This window comes from Gopherus evgoodei, chromosome 5 (assembly GCF_007399415.2).
Source record: "Gopherus evgoodei ecotype Sinaloan lineage chromosome 5, rGopEvg1_v1.p, whole genome shotgun sequence".
Classification (NCBI taxonomy): domain Eukaryota; kingdom Metazoa; phylum Chordata; order Testudines; family Testudinidae; genus Gopherus; species Gopherus evgoodei.
In genome coordinates, this window is record NC_044326.1 from 44,687,735 (window position 1) to 44,704,066 (window position 16,332).

General features: G+C 44.1%; 1 protein-coding gene across 5 annotated transcripts in view; it reads left to right on the forward strand.

Annotated features, from left to right (window-relative positions):
- Positions 1 to 16,332, forward strand: part of KLHL5 (kelch like family member 5) — a 133,371-nt gene that overhangs the window by 73,131 nt on the left and 43,908 nt on the right. For all 5 annotated transcript variants that reach the window (XM_030563716.1, XM_030563719.1, XM_030563718.1 and 2 more), the window contains 3 exons: positions 286 to 422; positions 1,003 to 1,199; positions 14,170 to 14,382. In XM_030563716.1, the coding sequence (XP_030419576.1) occupies positions 286 to 422; positions 1,003 to 1,199; positions 14,170 to 14,382 (547 nt within the window). The remainder of the gene's footprint in view (positions 1 to 285; positions 423 to 1,002; positions 1,200 to 14,169; positions 14,383 to 16,332) is intronic.

The window sequence follows — 16,332 nt, forward strand, 5'->3', positions numbered from 1 at the left end:
CTATGTATTTGCTTCTTCATGTATTATTTTTATATGGCAATTATAAAAAGTCATTGAGCACTAAAAGGGTAAATCATTTACATCAGCGGAAAATGTACTTTCGGTAACAGTACTCCATTATTCATAGGAAGGAACTGGGGCATGAAGCAGTTTGTCAAGTTTAAAATGCTTTCCTCAGTACAATGCACCTTCAAAGGCCAAAATAATGAAGCATTTATTAACAAACGTCAGCTTCACTAAGATCTTTTTTTCCCTCTCTCTCCCCTTTCTCCAATATATTCTCAGATTAGTTCTCTCCTCTGTTTCGGACTACTTTGCAGCCATGTTTACTAATGATGTAAGAGAAGCAAGACAGGAAGAAATCAAGATGGAAGGTGTAGAGCCAAATGCACTGTGGGCTTTGATTCAATATGCATATACAGGTAATAAGAATGAAGAAAAGGGTGGTAAAGTTTCTCTGATGTTCTGTCCCTAAGTGAACATCATATTCCATTATTAGATTTCAGATATTTGGTAGAAATGCTGCACCATACAATTCAACTTTTTATTTATTAAAACTGCTATTACTGCCATTACCTAGAGCAACTCAGTGGGATGTAGTCTCTCTAGTTAATTGACAAATGTCAAAATATTTCAGATGCATCCTGTTTGATGAAAGGAGAATATTTTTTCATAATTCCTTTGCACTCTATTATGCAAGCTACTACTTTTTAATTTTTGGGTTGTCTTGTAAGAATGTTATTGTCTTAGTCCGATGTTCTGTAGTATGTTCTGAAAATAATTCTGTGTTGTTTATGATTTTTTGGGGGGGTTGATGAAAGATAAAAGCAGAGGAACCAGAACTACCGTTTCAGTCACATTTTCTCTCTCTCTCTTACTTAGTCTGTCAAAAAAAACCTTTTTTGTGTGTGTGTGTGTGTGTGTGTGTTCAGAAAAATCTCTTGTTGGAATTAGTCAATATTCTTTCATAAATAATGAGCGCCCTTCTTTTAATATTGTTAGGTCGCCTTGAATTAAAAGAAGATAATATTGAGTGCCTGTTATCTACAGCTTGCCTTCTCCAGCTCTCCCAGGTTGTGGAAGCGTGCTGTAAGTTCTTAATGAAACAGCTTCACCCATCCAACTGCCTTGGAATCCGCTCTTTTGCTGATGCACAGGGTTGCACTGACTTGCACAAAGTGGCTCACAATTTCACCATGGTATGTCCTTATTTGTAGCATCATCCATTCATTGATTTTTCTGTAGCAAGGAAAATATAGAATATCTACCTTCATGAGGTAAATGTTGCTATCCCACCCTCACCCCCTAAGAGCCATTGTTATTATCAGAGCTATTTATATACTGTAACATTAAGTACTGCTTTCTATCTTGGTAGTGCTCCATTTAGTCAGAAAAAATGTAATGGGTAAAATCTTCAAAAATGCCTGTGACTATTTAGAGAAACAGTGTGGGTGAGGTAGTAACTTCTATTGGCCCAGCTTCTGTTTGTGAAAGAGACAAGCTTTTGAGCTTACACAGAGCCCGTGTTCTGGTAGGGGAAATGTACTCAATCACCTTCTATATAGCAACATAGGAACAAGGAACATACGTTCTTAGGTAGAATCATGAGTAGCCAAGTGCAGAAGTATAGCCAGCAATTAAGTGAGGGTTTGAGGATTTATTTGGAGCAAGTCTGATTCTCTGACATTGTTAAATTTCATTCCCTCACCAATATCTCTTGTTAATTTTTCTCCTTACCTCCCTGAAAGGTATCATTTTATGGTAACTCTATCAGAGAAGGGTAAGAGCCTAAGGGTATGTCTATACTACCCACTGGATTGGTGGGTAGTAATCGATCTATCGGGGATCGATGTATCGCATCTCATTTAGACGCGATAAATCAATCCGTGAATTGACGCCCATACTCCACCTCGGCAGGAGGAGTAAGCAGCGTCGACGGGGGAGCAGCGGCAGTAGACTCGCCACCGTGAGGGTGGCCAGGTAAGTCGAACTAAGATGCTTCGACTTCAGCTACACATAGCATAGCTGAAGTTGCGTATCTTAAATCGATTCCCCGGTGTAGACCAGCCCTAAGAGGCATATCTGTCTGTGGCCAGTTAGCACTGCTGCTCTTTGCTCATGGGAGTTCCTAGAGTTACGTGAGGTACTTCTCTCCTCCTCCCATGACATGGCCTCTGCTGGTCTAGGCTCTTGGGAACTGAACTCAGGCATCTGGATACCACATCAGTGAACTTAGTATTAATGCCTTTTATTCCCTGTGTGGTATCCCCATGTCATCTGAAATGTGTAATTTGTGTTTCTTAATTGGAATTGGGATAATTGAATCAGAAATCCATCGATTCTCCTTTTACCTTTTGAATTTTTGCTGAATGGAACCCGTTGTTTGGTTGTTTTATTTTTTATTGTTTTTCCTCTGACTTAATGTCCAAGCTTACTATTGTTTGCAGTGTTGTTGTTGTATCCATGTTGGTCCCAGGATAGTAGAGACAAGCTTTTGAGGTACACACAGAGACCTGAAGAAGAACTCTGTGTATCTCAAAAGCTTGTCTCTTTCACCAACAGAAGTGGTTTACCTCACCCACCTTGTCACTTCAAGTTTACTATGAGAGATTAGAATCAAATACCCCGGCATTCTTGTTGTGTGTGATTCAGTTCCCTCTCAGGTGGGTAGATCATTGATACATTTAACAATGCATACATACATACTGATGTTTATTAAAACATGTGAATGAATAGTGTGCAAATCACAGTATATAATAAGAAAAGATTTCATTATTGGGCAAGTATGGACTGAAGACAAAGCATCAATAAAACAATCAGATGAGACTGGAAGAACAGAATAAAACAGATATGTATAATTAGGAGAAATAGTATCATTAATTGTGAGAGACTGAGAAATCATTGTACGTTATGATGAAAAAAAATCACACTAAAATAGACTCCTTATTTCTTCCTTGCCCTAACAGTTTTTTTCTAAATAAATAATTGTCCTTGTTGTGCTGCTGTCTAGTCACGTTCCTCTAACATTTACTAGTGGAATGCTAGAATCAGAAGGTTAACAAAATATTATTTGATGCATTTTAAAATATTACCCTTTAGAAGGTGTACTTCCAGCTGGTATTATTTTGACAGCAACTGTTGGTTGTCATCTCGCTTCTCAAAAGTTAACTTATTACTGACTCCACATCTTTTCTTTAGTAAGAAGTTGTTCAATTCACAGGAAAATAGTTGCGTACCTTTTAGGCCTTTGTTTACTTCAGTGGCACAATTACTGATTCTAAAGCTTTGCCATGAATCAAATTTAAATTAGCTGGATTTTTAAAAGCCACTTTCAAACTAATTAGTTGTGCTAGATGGATTCTTCCCAAGGCCTTTTTAATGTTGTTTAGTTCCAGTGGAGACATGAAATTGAATTTTAGTAATAATGTGTAATACTGAAGCAGTTCCTTTGGTTTGAAACTAATGTTGCTATGGAAACTGAATAGAAATGTATAGTCCAATTGAATCATCAATTCAAATAAATCCCAAAATAGTTTCATTTGTTTAAAAGCAATTTGAAAGAATAAAAATGTTTAACACTAATGAATACTAGTCACTTGATGCTCATTCCATTAAAAATATTAAAGTATCAGGGTTAACAATATCTATAGTTCTGTAAATTCTGCTGTTTGTTAAAATTTATAAATTATTCATATGCTACAAATGATCATGAGTTACACTGAAATAACCCTGACTGGAGAAATTTCTGTTGGTTTTGCCACACTGTTTTGCCTTTCTTAAAGGCACTTGAAATTTGAGGTAAATTAATAGTATAAAATATTTTGTATTTTAATTTCAATATATTCATTTTCTTTCTTTTGTCGCTGCTTTTTCTTTTCTAATCTGATGGAAAGAGCAGTTCACCATGCAGACAATTTCACTGCAGTTAAAACAACTACTCAGTTTTAATGCTGTCATATGGAAAAGCTATGTGTGAAACAATGAGTATTTTGATAAGCACCTAATTTAAACCATTGCTGTACTTTGAGACCAGCAGTTCACATGAAATGGGCATTTTCTCAAAATAGAAGATCCATCAGTGAATAATCTCAGTGGGTCCAGCTCCACTAATGGACTTTCTCTATCTGAACAACATCCATTAGTGTCACTTGAAAACGTTGGCATGGTTTCAGTCAGTGCAGTGTATTTGAAGTATAAATATAAGTAGGATTGATTTGAATGCTGGACCACTTCAGATTAAAAGTATGTATGTTGCTATTTTGCTAAAAGAACATGAGTGTTTCATTACTTTATTATTAACTATGTTGTCACTCAATTTATAGACTGTTTACTCATTGTGACAAAGAATAAGAAAACTCTTTAAGGTTATTGTCAAACTAGATCAGTTTTTTGGACTTCAAAATTTGACAGTGCCTGAAAAATCCTCAGGACATAGTAAGTGAAACAGTCTAAAGTGACTAGTAGTGGACATAATAGCATATAAACAGGCATTATGGGCTTGATTCTGATAATGTAGGCATGTAAAAATGCAATTACCAGGATTGTGTGTGCAAATACACCTAATTAATCTTTTATACATAGAGTTATCTTATTATGTAAATATAATTTATAAAAAGTAATGGGCCACATGACTACAAACTTAAAAATGTTGCTAGAGTAGCCAAAAGATTAATTTAAGTATCTCTGTATCAGGGCATAAAGTACAGAATTTTTGCACTTTTGATTGTTTTTTCCAAAGCAGCATCTAACATAGTGTTTTACTTCCAACATCTTCCTGTTATATCAGGCGTGGGGACATCCTACATTTCCAACAAGGGTAACTGCTGTGATTTCTTTAGTTTATCCAGGAGATCGGAATCACATAATCTCCATTAACTTGATATTTCAAGTAACATCAAGGTGCTGTGCCATCGTGTCCTAAAATAAGTACAGTATACTTCCTCTATTTTGAGGACAGGAAGGGAACTAAAATATAATTGATGCAAATTTGTAAGAGTTGATGAATGTCATTAATTATTCTAAGATCAACATTTTTTTTAACTTAAGAAAATCGTTCATTGTGTGGTGATTGCTTTGTAGTAACAATGCTTAGTACTTATATAGTGTCTTCATCTGTAGATCCTGAAGTGCTTTATAAAAGATAGTGAGTGTAATTGCACCTTAAATTCCCATCTGTAAAATGGTGATAGAAAAGTTAAGGCAAGGGTCTTATAGCTACTGAATGGCAAAGCTAGGAAGAGACTCCAGAACTCCAGACTTCCAGTCTTGTAACCTGTCCAGTGACTTATGTAGCCTCTAATTATCCTCGATCCATCAAGGAAAAAAATAAATGTTTATTCTTTTCTAGCTCATTTGAGAACAGTTGATAGCGTGCAGTAGTTATTCAATGAAATATTTAGCTTTTTTTCCTTTTCAAAAAATGTGAACCAAAGGAAAATGAGTATTTTCAGAGAAGAGGAAAATAGCTTCTTCTTAGAGTGCTTGCTCATATCCATTCCAGTTAGGTGTGCGCATGGTGCGTGCACGCTCATCAGAAGATTTTTACCCTAGCAACTCTGGTGGGTCGGCAGGTCACCCCCTGGAGTGGCGCTGTCATGGCGCTGGATATATACCCCTGCCGACCCGACCGCTCCTCAGTTCCTTCTTACCACCCGTGTTGGTCGTTGGAACAGTGGAGGGCGGCTTAGCTGTCCTCCACTTCCCTAGCTTCTCTTTGTTCATTGATCTCTTGTTGTATATAGTTGACCTAGTCCATAGTATAATTAGTTTTATAGTTTTATAGTTGTTAGTTAGTTGTTGTACATAGGTTAGCGGGGTTTGGACTTTAGCCCTTCCCCACACCCGGTGCCCGGGCCCATGCCCGGTTCACCAGGATTTAAACCATGCTCAGCTTGTAAAAAGCCGATGCCCACGAGCGATCCCCACGACTCTTGCCTAAAGTGCCTCGGGGAATCGCACATCTTCAACAAGTGCCGCATTTGCAAGGCCTTTAAGCCGCGGTCTAAAAAGGAGAGGGACTTTCGCTTAAAGACTCTCCTTATGGAGGCAGCCCTTAACCCTCCGTCCTTGGCACTGAGTGCTGATGGCGGTCCTCTGGCACCGGACCGCACCGGCTCCGCCAAGACACCTCGGCAACGGCCTTATCTGGCGCAGGGACCTGACCGAAGGCCCTCCGCTTCCTCCACATCTTCGGCGCAGACTCGTTCGGATTGCCCGGCACCTACCCCTGCTGCGGCACCGACGACCGTGGTACCGTCGACTCCGGTCCCAAGAGGGCCGTCGAGTCAGGTCCAGGAGAGCTCCCCGGTGAGACCCGTGGTCGAGCTGACGGTTCCCTCCACGCCGGAGACATTCTCCTCGGCCAGGGACCTTATTGCAATGACTGAATCTGCCCTGCCTCAACCCCCGGCACCGCCGGTGCGGGTTCTGCATTCCAGAGGCAAGCCTGCCGCTATGAGGCCTCCTTCGCTGGAGTCAACGAGCCGGCACCGGTCTCGATCCAGGTCCCGGCACTGCTCAAGGTCTCGTGGACGGTCCTGATCTCGACGCCGCTCGCAGTCCCGGCACCGCTCACCCAGGCGGCACCAGTCGTACTCGTGGAACAGATCCACCTTTTGTCCCGGCCGGTACTCTCGATACCGCTCCGGCTCTAGGCACCGCTTCTGGCACCAAGACTCTCGCAGCCGGTCCCACCTCAGACGCTCGAGATCCAGGTTGACTTCCTGGCACCGCGCTGGTTACAGGTCCTGGTCTCGGTCTCAGCACCGATACGATTCCCGGTACCGATCCCCGGCACTGAGGAGATCTCCAACGACGGGAGCGAGGGACTCATACCAGCCTCATTCGGCTCCTCCATGGCCGTCGTGACAGCCGTCCGTGTCTTCTCAGGCGGATAGTGCATACGCCCCAGACACCGACGTGTCTGCTGCCTTGTTCAATGAGCCCCAGCCTCAAGATCATGGACCGCAGCAGTGGGGATTCTGGACGCCTTGGGCATACCATCAGGCCCAAGGCCCTCTCCCAGGTCCACCACGCTCGACAGCCTCAGAACACAGGGTACTGGAGGCCACGATTACCCATCCCTCTCCTCCTCCTATGGAGGAAGGGTTGACCCAGCCTCAGGACTCCGAGCTCCCCAGGGAGACGGACACGATCCACCAGGCGGAGCCCTCATCAGACCCGCTCGTTCCAGGTCTCTCCTCTTCATCCTCCCCAGACGAGGCTGTAGCTGGAACCTCATCGACCAGACCTCCTCCAATTGACCTCAGGACCCACCAGGACCTCCTCAGGCATGTTGCACAGAACGTGAACTTGCAGGCCGAGGAGGTCCCGGAGGTCCAAGACCCAGTGGTGGACATATTGTCATCAGATGCCCACACTAGAGTGGCCCTCTCATTTATTTAGACCATACAAGCCAATGCCACTACGATCTGGCAGTCTCCGGCCTCTGTTCCGCCCGCTGCGCGAGGAGTAGAGCGCAAATACATGGTGCCCTCAAAGGGTTATGAATATCTGTGTGTACATCCTCCTCCTTGCTCCCTCATCGTCCAGTCAGTTAACGAGAGGGAGCGCCATGGCCAGCAGGCCCCAGCCCCTAAATCAAAGGACGCGAGGTGCATGGACTTGCTTGGGCGAAAAGTTTACTCTGCGGGGGCCCTCCAGCTCCGCGTGTCCAATCAGCAAGCCCTCCTTAGCCGCTATAGCTACAACACCTGGGCAGCAGCAGACAAATTTAAGGAACTGCTTCCGCAGGACGCATGACAGGAGTTCTCGGCGATCCTCGATGAGGGGAAAAAGGTCGTAAGAACTTCCCTCCAGGCTTCCCTGGACGCCGCAGACTCAGCCGCCAGGACTCTGGCCTCTGGCGTGACGATGCGCCGTATCTCGTGGCTGCAGGTCTCTGGCCTCCCCCCGGAGCTCCAGCACACTATTCAGGACCTTCCATTTGAGGCCTAAGGGCTGTTTTCGGACTAAACTGACCCTAGGCTGCAGATCCTAAAAGACAACAGGATCATTATGTGCTCGTTAGGGATGCACATGCCAGTAACTCAGCGCAAGCCTTTCTGACCCCAACAGCACCTCCCTTACCCTCAACGCTGACAGAGACAAGACTTCGCCAGACGGCAAGGCAGAAATGGCCGCCGAAGGCAATCAGGCAACCAAGGGGGCCAGAACCAAAGCTCCTCCAAGCCTTCCTCCGGGCCAAAACCTTCCTTTTGAAGGTGTGCCCGAGGGCGTTGTACCAGTTTCTTTAAAGGATCCATCCCCGCCCTTTTCCAACCGTCTTTCCTTTTTCCCTCCTGCGTGGTCTCAGCTAACATCAGATCGTAGGGTCCTACGCACATTTGAACTTGGATACCACCTCCAATTTATTTCAACCCCCCCCCTTCTACCCACCCTCCCTCGTCCCTCTTCAGGGACCCCTCTCACGAGCAACTCCTCCTACAGGAGGTGCAAACACTCCTCTCCAAAGGAGCCATAGAGGAGGTACCGGAGCACGAGTGGGGCAAGGAGTTTTATTCCCGCTACTTCCTAATCCCCAAGGCAAAGGGAGGTCTCAGACCAATCCTCGATCTGCGGGAACTCAACAGATACATGGTAAAGTTGAAGTTCCGTATGGTATCCCTGGGGACCATTATCCCATCCCTGGATCCTGGAAACTGGTATACTGCCCTCGACATGCAAGATACCTACTTCCACATAGCCATCTTCCCACCTCGCAGGAGGTTCCTCCAGTTCATGGTCAACCGGCAACATTTCCAGTTCGCGGTCCTCCCGTACGGCTCTCTACAGCCCCAAGAGTATTCACCCAATGTCTGGCTGTAGTCGCCGCCCACCTTCGCCACAGTTGGATACACTTGTTTCCGTATCTAGATGACTGGCTTGTCCATGGGACCTCCAAGACGCAAGTCCTCAGTCACGTCCGCACTGTCAAGAACCTTTTCCTACATCTAGGTCTAATGATCAATGTGGAAAAATAGACTCTAATCCCCACTCAGAGGATAGAGTTTATTGGGGCCACCCTGGACTCGACTCTTGCCAAAGCCTGCCTACCACTGTCACGGTTCCAAGCTATGATGGCCATCATCCGGAGGCTGCAGGCGGCACCGTTAACTTCGGTATGCACTTACCTCACTCTCTTGGGTCACATGGCAGCCTGCACGTTTGTAACGAGCTACGCAAGACTGTGCCTACGGCCCTTTCAGTCCTGGCTCAACTCGCAATACCGTCCGGCCAGGGATCCTATGGATATGGTCGTCACCATTCCCTCAACCGTCCTAGACTCCTTCCAGTGATGGCTGAATTCCTCCATGGTGTGTACGGGGCTCCCGTTCCATCCGCCCCAGCCCTCGGCGTCCCTGACAACAGACGCATCATCCCTCGGTTGGGGGGCTCACCTTGGGCACCGAGGCACCCAAGGCTGTTGGTCATCTCACGAGCTGGACCGCCACATCAACGTCCGGGAGCTGAGAGCGGTCCGCCTCGCTTGTCAGACGTTCAGTCAACACTTACAGGGCCATTGTATGTCAGTATTCACCAAAAACACAACGGCCATGCACTATATAAACAAGCAGTGCGGCACGAGATCTTCGCCCCTGTGTCAAGAGACCTTACAACTATGGGACTTCTGCACAGCCCATTCTATACACCTCATCGCGTCCTTTCTCCCGGGGGTTTGGAACATGCTGGCAGATCGCCTCAGCAGATCCTTCCTTTCCCACGAATGGTCCCGTCGCCCGGACGTTGCTCTTTCACTCTTCCGGAAGTGGGGGTTTCCCCGGATAGACCTCTTTGCATCTAACGGGAACAGGAAATGCCAGACATTCTGCTCCTTTCAAGGCCTCTCACCGGGTTCAGTGGCAGACGCCTTCCTTGTGTGGACGACGCGCCTGTTCTACGCCTTTCCACCATTTCCGCTCGTCGACAAGGTCCTACTGAAAGTACGCAGGGACAAAGCCCGCTTGATCACGATAGCTCCAGCGTGGCCTTGACAGCACTGGTACACCATATTGCTAGACCTATCCATAGCCGACCCTGTTCCCCTGCCTCTTCACCTGGACCTGATCACCCAGGACCACAGCAAGCTCCGTCACCCGGACCTTCAGTCGCTCCACCTCACGGCATGGCTCCTGTGTGGCTGACCCAGTCAGAGCTGCATTGCTCCACCCCAGTGCAACAGGTGCTCCTGGGTAGCAGGAAGCCTTCCACAGGAGCGACATATTTGACCAAGTGGAAGCATTTCGCATGCTGGTGCGTGGAGCAGAACTTTCTTCCCACCGAGGTCTCCATATCCAACATCTTGGATTACCTCTGGTCCCTCAAACAACAGGGCCTGGCGGTATCATCTCTGAGGGTCCATTTGGCGGCCAGCTCTACCTTCCACCCAGGGGAAGATGGCCGCTCGGTGTTTTCTCATCCGATGGTGTCTAGGTTCCTTAAGGGCCTAGAGCACCTTTACCCCCAAGTACGTCGCCCTGCCCCTACATGGGACCTTAACCTGGTTCTTGCCAGATTCATGTCCCCTCCTTTCGAACCGTTAGCAACTTGCTCCCTTCTCTATCTCTCCTGGAAAACCGCTTTCCTGGTGGCCATTACGTCCGCGAGACGGGTCTCGGAACTTTGGGCCCTCACGGTGGATGCCCTGTATACTGTGTTCCACAGGGACAAGGTGCAGTTGCGACCGCATCAGGCCTTTCTCCCCAAAGTGGTATCGGCCTTCTACGTTAACCAGGAGATCTTCCTCCCTGTCTTCTTTCCAAAACCGCATTCGTCTCGCAGGGAGCAGCAGCTACACTCCCTAGACGTCCGTAGAGTGCTCACTTTTTATATCGAGTGAACTAAGCCATTCCGCAGGACCTCCCAACTCTTTGTCGCGGTGGCTGAGCGTATCAAGGGGCTACCTGTCTCCTCGCAGCAGATTTCCTCCTGGGTAATGTCGTGCATCCGCGCCTGTTACGACTTGGCTCATGTCCCTCGGGCCACGTGACTGCGCACGCCACCAGGGCTCAGGCGGCATCGGCTGCTTTCCTCACTCAAGTACCCATTCATGAAATCTGTCATGCAGCAACCTGGTCGTCGGTCCACACCTTTGCCTCCCACTATGCCCTGGTTCAGCAGTCTAGGGATGACGCAGCCTTCGTCTCCGACGTGTTGCACTCTGCGACGTCTCACTCCAACCTCACAGCCTAGGTAAGGCTTGGGAATCACCTAACTGGAATAGATATGAGCAAGCACTCGAAGAAGAAAAGACGGTTACTCACCTTTGTAACTGTTGTTCTTCGAGATGTGTTGCTCATATCCATTCCAAATCCGCCCTCCTTCCCCACTGTCGGAGTAGCCAGCAAGAAGGAACTGAGGAGCGGTCGGGTTGGCAGGGGTATATATCCAGCGCCATGACGGCGCCACTCCAGGGGGCGACCTGCTGACCCACCAGAGTTGCTAGGGTAAAAATCTTCCGACGAGCGTGCACGCGCAGCGCGCACACCTAACTGGAATGGATATGAGCAGCACATCTCGAAGAACAACAGTTACAAAGGTGAGTAACCGTCTTTTCTACTTTTTTCAGGGCTTGAAAAATCCAGTTGCCTATGGTGAATAGGAAATTTTCCCAGGCAGGTGCCATCAACTTCTGCAGCTTCCAAGCTTTAATTTTTGTGTTAATTTTTGGTTTAAGTTGCTAGCATTTAAGTTGCAAGGAAAACCTTCTGAATATGAAGTGATTATAAACCAGTGCTGTCCAAGTGTGCAAGAAGAGAGCTCCAGAATCTCTGCTGCAGCTTCTGCTCAGAGCTTTTTCAAGCTTTAAAGCAGAGTGAAAAGTGAACAGTCATGTCAGTTTTTATTGCTGGTCTTCAGAAGCACATGGACTGTGCAAAAATATTACAAGAATTGGATCAAGTTCAGCTTGCTGCTGTTTGAGTAATTCATGAGCAACAGCAGAGATCCATACTATTTATGAGGCGAAGAACTCAGAAATAGAGGCTTGAAGAGGGATGGAGAAGCAGACTCAGCGCATATGTAGCAACCAGAAATGTGTGCCGTAGCTATGCCACTGTAGTGTAGACATAGCCTTGGTGTAACATAAGGGACAAGAGATGGATACAGACAAACGGGAGAGTACAAGGAAACAATGAGACAATATTGGTCAACATGTTAGACAGTGATCTCCACATGCCAGCATCCCAATTGTTGTCAAGTTTTTTGTAGGCATCATGGCAGAGAGGAGGGTTTTGAACATGGATAATGAGGCAGCTTTATGGACATTTATGGGGAGCACCTCTTAAATGTGAGAGGCAACAAGGGAGAAAACATGAAGGTGCTTGTTTAAAAATGTAACTAGATATTTGTAGACAGTCATGTGCCTTGTCCTCTTTTTATATCTTTTAGTTGCAATAATACATATTCAACTTGTTCAGTCTTTCCTTAGGGTCAATCCATCCAGCCTTTGCAGGTTATGTTCCTCTTCTCTGAGCTCCCTTATTTTGTCAATATCTTTCTGGTATGATGCACAGAATTGAATGCAATACTCGGTGTATTTCCAGAGCCATATTTAAAACAAAAGTCATCTCCCTCCTCTGTGATGATATGCCGAGTGCTAATGCAGTCCAAAACTGTAATGAACATAGTTATTGCCATTTTGTATTGCAAATTCATATCTGATTTGCAATGCCATTTTCAACAGTATTTCTCTCTACTGCTGCTGGATTTTTCTCTGTTATTAAATCTGTGTTTTGAGTTACTGAATTATTTTTCCTCTGAGATATTAACTTGCATTTTTCCAAGATGACGGTCTTTCCAATTTAGGATTTTCTGTGAATTTCACTAACATGGAGTTTACTCCTTTTAGATAATTAATTATGATAATTATTATTATTATGATATTAAATAGGGTTGGTCTTAACACTGGTCCCTGCACAGTCCCCTTATCAAACGCACCTACCCCGTGGATATTTTGGCTTTTATTTTTACCTTTAAAAAAACAAAAAGTGTTTTTCAGTATACACGTGTTTAGATATCCAAACCGATTTCAATTAATTTAAGAGTAAGATTACTTTAGAGATTAAAACAAATGTTTTTCTAAAATTCATCTACATTATGTCTGCTAATTTTGGACTTGATCATTAAGTTACTACAATCTCTGAGTAAAGGGAAACATATAGATGTGCTGTTCCAGGAGCGGACCATATTGGGTATATCTACACTTCAATAAAAAACCTGTGGCATCGAGTCTCAGAGCCTGTGTCAGCTGGCTTGGGCTGTGTGACTATAAAATTGCAGTGCAGACATTTGAGCTTGCCTTGGCTGCAGCCCGAGCCCAAGCACAAAACATCTACACTGCAATTTTAAAGCCCCCAGACGAAGCCCTGCAAGTTCAAGTCAGCTGACTTGGGTAAGCCACAGCTGTGCCACGGGTCTTCCACTGCAGTGTAGATGTATTATTTTGAATCAGAGACTCTTTCCACCTTATGCTGCCTTCTTGTTCCCTTGCAAAGGAGCATGGAGAAACTGTGGTCTTGCCCTTTCAGTACTATTAAAAAAGCATTCAAGTTTGGCAAAATGTATTTGTTATAAGCTTCTTATTGCTCTTCTAGTTTTTTGTGGATTTTTTGCCACTTGCAATTGAGTTTAATAAAGCTTCCACAAAATCTTCTAAAAATCCTGGTATTTTTAAATAATGTGCACATATGGTTGGAAACATTTTATATTTTGTTTCTTCCTACCATGGAATGAGGACAGGCTACTAGAAATGACGGAAGGGCAGATGTGGAGAATTGAAACCTATCAGAAGAGTAATTGTTGATTAAAAAAATTAATTTGTAACCTGGTGCAGTACTGTGAATCCTTTATATCTTCATTCCGCTATCTGTATACCTTACCCAGCTGTATTTGACTTACAAAACAATAAAAACAATTTAAAATAACCTACTGAAAGTTAAAGTTAGAACTGTTTTCCTGTTCATTTACTCTTTGGAAATTATGTTTGACACTATAATGTCTAACTATAATGAACCTTTACAAACATGCCCATTACTGGAGCATGCTGTACTCTACTCAGCAAAATCTGCATCTCAGTACATTATGTTTCTACAACTTTCAGCAGTGGATGACAGTAGTGGCCTATCCATAGATCTTTAGTGTTCATATTGAAAATACTTTTTTCTTTTTCAGGAGAATTTCATGGAAGTAATTAGAAACCAGGAGTTTTTATTATTGCCAGCCGCTGAAATTGCAAAGCTTTTGGCAAGTGATGATATGAATATTCCTAATGAAGAAACTATACTGAATGCACTGCTTACTTGGGTTCGACATGATTTGGAACAGAGAAGGAAAGAACTTAGTAAGCTGTTGGCTTACATTAGGCTACCGCTGCTTGCTCCACAGGTAAATTATTACAAATATAAAACCATTAGCTCTTTCTTCCCATGGATAACATCAGTATTTTTAGGGGACATACTTATACTGTCTATGTGGAAGTTCCCCCAACTAGCAGTGATTTTGGTTTCTTAGAAATAGAGATAAATAAATGAGGAACATCTCTAGTCAGTTTTGTATTTGAATGGATGAGAATGCCACCTGCTCTGGGGTCATTAAAATAACTGCTCTCATTGATTTAATTAATAATATTTAGCACTTATATAATGTCAAAGGGCTTTACAAACTGAACACTTGCAACATCCCTGTAAGGTAGGGTAAGAATCATCTCCATTTTGTAGATGGGAAAACTAAGGCTTTCATCAGCCTCTGACAGATACAAATAAAATTCACTAATCAACATCTATGAATTGTGACCTTCTTCAATCTCTTAATGATTATCTTTAAAGCACTCGATGATCTTTGACCCTGTTGTATGCACCCTGTGTCCTCTTTATGATCATTAGCTGGATTGGCTAGAAGGCATTTGCTTTTGATGTTTACATTTGAGTATTCCATAATCAATGACAGAACTTACTGAGCTGTGGGTCCCTGAATTTGTAATTCACTTTCTTTAGAAACGTATTAAGGTCAGAGTCCATTGACCTTCAGGAAATAATTCAAGGCTTACTTCTTATGTTAAACATATGCTGAACAAAATAACATATTTTTTCATGCAACGCACTGTCAGCCTCTGGAACTCCTTGCCAGAGGGTGTTGTGAAGGCCAATACTGTAATGGGGTTCTAAAGGGAGCTAGATAGATTCATGGAAGATAGGTCCATCAATGGCTATTAGCCAGGATGGGCAGAAATTTGCCAGAAGCTGGGATTGGGTGACAGGGCATGAATCACTTGATAACCTGTCTGTTCATACCCTTTGGGGCACCTGCCATTGGCCACTGATAGAGGACAGGATACTGGGCTTGATGGACCTTTGGGCTGACCCAGTATAGCCGTTCTTATGTTCTTAGCTGTTTTTATATTGTTCTTGTCTTTTAATCTACTGTAATAGAAACATCTAGAGTCCTTGGAAATAGAATTTACAAAAATTAGTAAATTTAAATATAAAACCAAGAGAAATTGGGGCTGATCAGTACTAATTGGACAGTAAATGTTAAGGGTAAAAACCAAAACAATACTTGATTACAACCACTATTATGTGTGTCACTTTTCTTCCATCTTTTGCAGATTGTATGCTGCCATTTCTGATTCTACATTTGTCACCTTTTCATTTATTCAATTTTTTCAGATTCCTCAAAAAATGAAATTTGAAGTATTTTTAAAATGAATGTTAATCACACATAAATCAGGAAATTGAATTAAGTTGCAACAACAGCCTTCACTCTGACCCATAAGGGTGCGTTATAGTATGATGTTTTGTTACATGATTACACAGCAATGGGCTATGTGACATAGCAAACATATTAAAATATAATGAAACAGTTTCCAATTTTATGGTAGAAGGTTCAAAGCTGTTTGGAAGAAAGGAGACAGAAAATTGGAGGGCTCACTAAAAGCCATGTTGTTATAAGTAGAGATGTGAGGACTTAAACTCACAAACTTTAAAAAATTACAGGGCATCTGAAGTAGGGGATTGCTCGTTGGAGCTATGCCATCAGCGATGAAGGTTTGTCTGAAATATTGCCTTGGGCATTATGTGAGGTGGAGAGATTCAGCGTGAACCCTGAAAATGATGGCTAACATAGGCAGCAAAGATGCAGGGTAGCATCTGCACCTAGCTACCTGAGGTGAAGGAAGTCACCGGGAAAGACTCAGTGGCTCAGGTCGAAGCCAGTACTGGTAGACCAGGAATAGGGTTGCATTACTGCACCTCCATCTCATCCTAGTGGGATGAGATATTTCCTGGGATAATTGTTGGCTCTTTTTTTTACCATGAATAACCTAGTACTCAGCGCCAG